Here is a 7,896-nt window from a genome sequence, read left to right as displayed (position 1 = left end):
TTATATTTTAATCCCATATCCCTCTGACACTTCAGCACTTTTAATCCTGTACCCTACTCCTGGCCGGCTCAGTTTTTAATAATGTCCTGTTCTACTGCTACTGTTATTGTTTTCTGCTTTAACTGTTTTATTTGTTATGTATTGTATTGTTGTATTGTGTTGGGCTCCGGCCTGTTGTAAGCCGCATCGAATCCCTTGGGAGATGCTAGCGGGGTACAAATAAAGTTATAATAATAATAATAATAATAATAATAATAACATGTAGAAAAACTCGGTTGACCAGTCGAGGAGGAAGGCGTCTCTGAGACACCCGTTGGCGTCATCTCGGGAAAGGCGAGCCGCGAAGAGCGGGAGATGAGCATTCTCCAGGGAGGCGAAGAGGTCGATTGATGGTTGCCCCCAACTGTCGAAGATGTCTTGTAACGCCACGGGATCGAGTCTCCATTCGTGAGACGTCGACATCGAGCGGCTCAGAGAGTCTGCTTGGTCGTTGAGGCGGCCCGGTAGATGAAGCGCTGTTGGTACTATCAAGTGCTGGCAACACCATTCCCAAATCTCGATGGAGAGTTTGAGGAGTTTTCTCAAACCTGTTCCTCCCTGTTTGTTTAGGTAGTACATTGCTACCATATTGTCTGTTTGTATTTGGACCATCTGGCCCCGGAGGAGAGGGAGGAACGACTTGAGCGCCTTGAAAATGGCGAGAAGTTCTAGGTAATTTATGTGGTAGGTCTTTTCTTGTGCTGACATCCTGCACCGAGAAATGGCCGGTGTGGACTCCCCATGCAAAAGTCAACGAGTCTGTCGTGAGGACTGTCGATGGCTGCCGGGGGTGGAAAGGAAGACCGAGACAAACATTGGAGGGGTTCATCCACCAACTCAGAGATTGTTTGACTTTTTTTTGGCATTGTCAATAGTTTGAGGTCGGGGTCGCGTTGGGGGTTGAAACTGTCCAAAAATCACCTCTGGAGAGGGCGCATCTTTAGTCTGGCCAGCGGAGTGACCATCACTGTGGAGGCAATGTGGCCAAGGAGTATTTGGACATGTTGCACCCTTATCCTCGCTGCTGACGTGCAGCGGTTGACCTCTCTCTGTAGAGCCTGGAATCTGACTCTCGGTAAGGACACCGTCTCTGAGAGGGAGTCGAAGTCGGCGCCGATGAACTTTATCGACGTCGATGGGACGAGACAGGACTTTTCGGCGTTCAGTTGGAGGCCGAGGTCCTCTAGGAGTCTGAGGGTGAGGGAGATTTGCGACTCGAGAAGACGTGGCGATGTTGAGGCCAAGAGCCAGTCGTCCAGGTATGGAAAAACCTGGATTTTTCGCCTTCTTAGGTATGACGCTACCACCGACATGCATTTTGTGAATGTCCTTGGGGCCGTACCGAGGCCGAATGGAAGTACGGTGAATGAATAGGTCTGTTGTCCTATCTTGAAGGATAGGAAACGTCTGTGGGACTGTCTGATGGACAAGTGAAAGTATGTGTCCCTTAAGTCTATCGAAGCGAAAAAATCGCCTCGGTACAGCATGGGGGTTATCAACGATACCTTGGCCATCCTGAACTTGGTCACTCGAATGAACTTGTTCAGTGCCCTGAAGTCGAGGATCGGGCGAAGGGAGCCGTCGGGTTTCGGTACCGTGAAGTACCTCGAGAAGAAGGCTCGACTGTCCAAATGAGATAGAGATCTTTGGATTGTCCCTTTTTGGAGAAGGGAGTCGACTTCTGCCAGAATAGGAGGTGACGGGTCTGTCCGAACGACACGACCCGTGGGAGGGAGTTCTTTGAACTGCAAGGCATAACCGTCTTCGACAACACGGAGCACCCACACATCTGATGTGATGCAACGCCACGCATCGATGAATTTGGAAAGGCGGTTTCCAAACTGCGGCAGAACATGGTTTGAGATAGCGGGTTCTCTGGGATGGGGAGGAACTGGGAGGGTTGAGGTGAAGTTGGCAGAAGTACCGAAGGTGTAGGCGGTATCGTCGAGGAAGGCATCAAACCCGACATCTAGAGTTGTTGGCCAGAGGTTGACAGGAGCGAGACCTCTGGTTTTGTTGCTGGGGTTGGGTCTGAGAGCAGGCCGCGGGGACTGCCTTGTCGACTGTTGTCTGTAAGGGTAGTTGGTGAAGCGACGCTGGCGATAAGTATTCCAGCGGTTTCTTTGGGCCTGTGGTGGATTGTCGAAACCACATTTTGTGGCCAAGGGTTTGTAATCTTGATTGGACTTCAGTTTGTCATCAGTCCCCGCATTGAAGAGTCCCAAAGCATCGAAGGGAAGGTCCTCGATGACTTGTCGGGAAGAGGTAGAGAGGCCCGACGATCGAAGCCAGGAGTGTCTACGGATTGCTATCGCATGAGCGATCATCTTGCCGGCAGTGTCACCAGTATGCTTTGCCATCTGCATTTGATGGTGAGCTAGAGAAGTGGCTTCTTGGGAAAGGGCGGACATGACCGCACAATCCTCTTTGGAGAGTTTTTCCAAAAATGGTTGGGCCTTCTCCCAGATGATTTGTTGATAAGCACCCATGCATGCCCCATAGTTGGCCATTCGGGTGAGAAGTAAGGCTCCCGAATAGAGTTTCCTCCCCATGGCGTCAAAGCGTTTTCCTTGATCGGAAGGGGTGTTTGACTGCCTTCCGGACTGGGCTGCCTTGACCACAACAGAGTTCGGGTCAGGGTGGTGTTTAAGCCACTCAAGTCCTTCATCATCGGTGTGATACCATGCCTCAATTCTTTTTGAGGTAGGGGGTATCGAGGAAGGAGTTTTCCATGATGCCTGGATAACTTCCATTAAGTAAGGCAGGAAGGGGAGCAGTGGAGCAGGAGGGGCTTCGGACTGCACCCTCTTGAAGACTGGGTCCGTGACCGCCTTTGAAGTCTGTTTGATCTCGAGGCCCAGCGTTTCCGCCATTCTCGCCATCTGGTCGGCAAAGGCCCGAACATTGTCTGTTGGAGAAGGCGGGTCTGCCTCGTAGGCATCATGGGTTGGATGATTCCAGAGAAATTACCGACTGAGTGTACAGAGCCTTGAATGTGTCTCGATGGTATCTGAAGAGGTCTGGCCATTCCCACCGGAGAGGAAGGCGGAGGCGGGTGTTTGGATGCCGAAGCTTGTACAGCTCGTCAACCGCGTGGTCTGTTGCCCCCTTTCTGGGGTCGATGGAGGAAAGAGTTGTTGTCTTGCTGCCAGTGGGGGGTTCTCGACGACGGTCGACACTGACTGCACCGGCGAGGGAGGCGGTTCTTCATCGATCTGGGTGTCCTGAGTTGCATCTACCACCGGCCCTGGTTTCTGGGCTGATTGGATGGGAGACGACCTGGGCGATGACGTCGCTGATGACGATTGAGCTGGGTGCTTAGAAGAGGATTGAGCTGGGTGCTTTGAGAGGATGATCTCGGTTGCGGCCTCTTCTTCGCCGGGGTTTGTGAGAACTCTTGAAGGCTATTCTCATCGCCGAGGTCGAGGGCGGTGTGGCTGTATTCGACCTTGTCGAGCGAACGGAGGCCACCGAACTCGAAGTGGATGGTTGTCTCACCGGGACCGTCTCGGTAGTCAAACTGCACGGCTGTTTTTGAGGTCGTTTAGACGCCCTGGATGATGTAGACGGAGGCTTTGAGGCCTGCATCGTCGAAGTCGACGCCGACGGACCCGATGTCGCTGTCGAGGGCGTCGGTATCGAAGAAGCACGAGACGTCTCGGCTGTCGATGTCGAAGGTCGAGGAGCCAAGGATTCTTCGAGAAGAAGAACTCTAAGGCGCGCCGCCCTGTTTTTTCTAGACTGGGCCGACAGAGCCTGGCAATGTTTGCAGGTCGAAGTGTTGTGGCCTTCTCCGAGGCAGCGAAGACACTTCGAATGTTTGTCTGAGTCAGGGATCTTTCTCGGGCATTCAATACATCGCTTGAAGCGTGTCGTGGACATAGTACGGGAAAGCTTTTCCGAGCGAGCTGTGCGGCGGAAAAACAGGAACTACCGGGAGCGTGCGCGGAGGCGCCTTTTATGCCCTGCTGGGCGCTGGGCGGGGTTACCGCCAAAACTTTGAAAATTTTAACTTGGGAAGTTTTCCGTTGGAGCCTGCGCAGGCGCAGAACTCCATATGTGTGCATTCACGGAAAGACCAAATATATTGATTATATTTGGGCCAGAAGTATACCATATAACGGCACTGGAGGGCCACCCTGTAGAGACCTACAAATACTTCAGGGGAGTGGTTATGTTTTTAGAGTGGTTAAGTGAAGCTGTAGATACTGAATCTGTGGTTAAGGGGATCATTCTGTAGTTTACAGAGATCAGATCATGGTATAGTTCTATTGAGCACCAGCAGCTCTCTAAAAAGTTTCAGGTGAGAACTCAGTATCATTTGCTACAAAAGTATTAAGCATTGCTCTGCCTTTTTATTGTTTGCAAAGAGGATTTGGCAGAAATATGCAGCTTCTTAGACAAAAAAGGAATTTTTCTCAGATCAATTTTCATCTATGTCTAGATCGTAGTGCTAAAAATATGAGATGGTCCAATTTTTGCAGAGGAAAAGTAAAGCTGTTGAGAGAAAGGATTTTACTAGAAATAACACCCCAAATAGGAATGTAAGAAGATATATTTAAATATTTATAAAAATTTATTAAAATAAAGCTACATTTACATACAGTATACAAATAAATAACATGTTTGTGTTTCTTCCAAAAAAGAAAAGGTGGGCTAGTAGCAATTCACATTTAGCAGTCGCTATCAAATACCTTAAAATGTACCAGCATATTTAGGGCAAAAAACATGGGTTTATAATCCACCACTTGCGCAAGAAGAACTTCCCATTCACTTCTGAGGATTTCCCAAATTCTCTGGAGCATATACTGAGAATTACAGGGAAGAGGAGTCTATCCTAATTGCAGAGAGAGGAAATACAGTACTCCAGATGTTAAACTTCAGTTTCCACCATCCCTCAATATTAGCAGGAAGTACCTTTAAAGATTTGGAGAGCGACATGTGTCCCATCTGTGTATCAGTAGATGCTGTATTACAGAAACATATATAGTTTTGGATATAGCCTGTGAGGCACTGTGCTGACTATTATGTAAGATGAATTGAAGTTTCATAGCTACTTATAACTTTTATTGCTCATCCAAAATAATCAAGAATTGATAAGCAATTTACTAACTGAATTGACTAGATCACTGAAACATTGATTTTTCCAACTAGAAGTCACCTGATTACAGTTGACTGTTCTTGGGAAATAAAAAAATAGAGGTAGAAGGCCTGTTACTACTAACTCAGAACAATATACCAAGAGCTCCAAGTACCCTGGTAGTATTCAATCAAACTGGAATGCACTTTATGTACCTTTTAAAATTACAAACTGCAAGTCTCTTTGTTCTGCTGGTGGCATGGCGTACCTAAACACTGCATTCATAACAATAATATTGAACTTCAAATGATGTATACCCAAACTATGCCAAACAACTATAGACAAGGTCAAAAAAGTTCAAAGTCAGTGGGGTGAAGAAAGTACAACAAAGCAAATATATCAGAGAAGCATTTCAAATACTTCCTGTCAATACTGAAACACATTTTAAAAGTACAAAGTACCAAATTACGCTATTTTTTTCATAAAAATACTTTGAATTTATATCAATATATAACAAGACAGGACTTCAGCTATTCAGAACAGATACCATCAACATATAAAGGCTAGTGTATTACATGTTAAAAAAAGAAATATGGCTTCCATTACAAATAGGAAAAATACCATTTATGCAAAATATTTCCAGATATAAGTGCCATGTGCATGATATGTTTACAACGTAATTCAAAACTATATAAAATTCACATTTGGTTCATTCCCTCCATTATAAAGTAATGTAGCAAACCCACATTAGCAAGTTTTCATTAAAGTTCATTCAAATCATATAATTTTTCTTTAAAACATCAAGATACTGCTGTTTTGCCTTAGATACTTGATCTTGATCTGCATTTAGGTTTTTTGAAGATCCACCCACTGATCCTACTGGGGAGACTCGAAGTGACCCAGTATCAAGTTCAGCATTTGCTGGAAAGCAAAAAAAAAAAATGGTTACAATTTTCTCTCAGTGCAACAGAAAGTAAATCAGAGACAATAGGTGACAAAACAATATAAGGGAGACTCTTCTGTCAAAAATGTACTCATTAGAGAAATAAGGTAAAATTGTTTTATTCCAACAAATCCAATGAATTGGGTTGTCAAATATGAGTCTTGAGTATTTTTTGAAGATTTTATTTAGCAAATTTGATTTTTATTTATTTTTACTTTGGAGACAAAACATTACATTAATTAAATATACACACACACATATATGCACGCACACACATTAATTAATTAATTAATTAAAATGCTATCTTTAAACAAATTCAGATTATCGTTTGGAAATTATTATTTGCAAATATGTCAGGCCATAGTTCCCTTACGAAGAATTGGATCCAGACTTGGTGTAGACTTGTAAAATTGAATGTATGCAAAGGGATCTTGTAGCATTTTATAGACTGAGAGTACGAAATCAACAAAAATAAATATTTTGGCATAAAACTCTGACATACCATGATTACTATCATTTTGTAGGAAAAAATTCCACAGTAACGTACATTTATAAATTGCTAGGATGCAGTTTGCAAACATACCTTGGTCTAATTCCTTGGCAATGTTTTTTTCCAATTCCATCTGCATCTGAAATTACATTTAGATTAACTATAAATTGAATGTAAATGTATAATGTTCATTAAATAATAGTAACATCATAAGAAATGTTATGTTGGGTTAACTATTACATCTATTGTTTCAATATCATTTTGATATTAATTTCCAAACCATCCTAGAGTGACTCATTAGGTTTATGATAGTGCCGACCAATGTCAACCAAATGAATCACATTCTGAATGGTGCATAAACACTTATGCAAATCCACTGATTCAGTGGGTCTCCTCTAGCCAGTAGCCACCGAATCGCTTTTATTTGTTCATCAGCTCAGAAACCCTTAAGAAGGCAATACAAGAAAGCGAGTAAAAAAGTGAGCCAACACTATCAATTGGATTTGGGAGTCTAACTATAGCTATATTTAATAAGTTTTAAGAAGCTGATGCAATACAAAAAAGTTCACTTTTGATATATTTACAGAGTTATTTCACACAGGGTTGCAGTTTGTATTAATCTTAATACTAAAGAATAATTTTTTAATCAATCTGTCAGGATAAAAAACAATTTTTAATTAATTTGTAACAGAACAGTCATAGTTGTCCTGTAGAAAAAAATATGTAACATTAAGCAATGCGGACTACACACCTTGTTAAGTATCTGGTTGCAGAGAAGAGAAAGAAGAAATAGACTTTTGATCAAAGAGCTGAAGAAGCAAAGAAGAAGCCATAAGTGTATAGTTCTTGAATTTAAAAAGGCCAGTTTATAAGTGATAGAAAAGGAAGGGTTTCTCTAAAAAATAGGTTAGTTGGATCTATGCCAGGTATGCAAGCCATTTACAATTAGTAAATTCAGCGTGATTTAGTTCTGAGAAAACATGAAGAATTTAGCTGCAAGAAGAAAATCTGGACTGATCTGAAAAAAAGTTATACTTTTCTATTAAAATCAACATGATAATGCCAATGATTTCAATGAGATTAAAGAATGACAAAAATTATTTGGATTCAGCTGAGATTCTGTAGCCTTAGATACAGCTATGACAACTGACATCTGTTGTGAGCATTTATGCCAATGTCCCGCCCTGCCCCGCTCCCCAGGGTCGCAAATTCTGCCTTTAAGTCAAACAAAGTTTCTCAAGACACTGTGGATGAGAATGTCATGAACCGATGCCTGAAGTGCTCTTCTGGTCTTGGAGTAAACAGGAGAGACCATGCAGGGTCCTGTTAGAGCCTGTAGTCATG

The 7,896-nt window shown here is 43.3% G+C and overlaps 1 protein-coding gene across 9 annotated transcripts in view; it reads right to left on the bottom strand.

Moving 5' to 3' along the window:
- Positions 1–4,592: 4,592 nt before the first annotated feature.
- Positions 4,593–7,896, bottom strand: part of ANKRD26 (ankyrin repeat domain containing 26) — a 54,574-nt gene continuing 51,270 nt past the window's right edge. For 8 of the 9 annotated variants that reach the window (XM_067469050.1, XM_067469047.1, XM_067469049.1 and 5 more), the window contains 2 exons: positions 6,646–6,691; positions 4,593–6,040 (listed from right to left, as the gene is read on the bottom strand). In XM_067469050.1, coding sequence (XP_067325151.1) covers positions 5,892–6,040; positions 6,646–6,691 — 195 coding nt within the window. In that variant the 3' untranslated portion in view covers positions 4,593–5,891. Of the gene's footprint in view, positions 6,041–6,645; positions 6,692–7,303; positions 7,362–7,896 lie in introns of all 9 variants that reach the window. The other variant, XR_010910033.1, reaches the window with a different exon arrangement.

The sequence above is a fragment of the Anolis sagrei genome, chromosome 5 (genome assembly GCF_037176765.1).
Source record: "Anolis sagrei isolate rAnoSag1 chromosome 5, rAnoSag1.mat, whole genome shotgun sequence".
In the NCBI taxonomy this organism is placed as follows: domain Eukaryota; kingdom Metazoa; phylum Chordata; class Lepidosauria; order Squamata; family Dactyloidae; genus Anolis; species Anolis sagrei.
The sequence above is the reverse complement of the archived record's forward strand: the minus strand, read 5'-3'. Positions and strand labels throughout refer to the sequence as shown.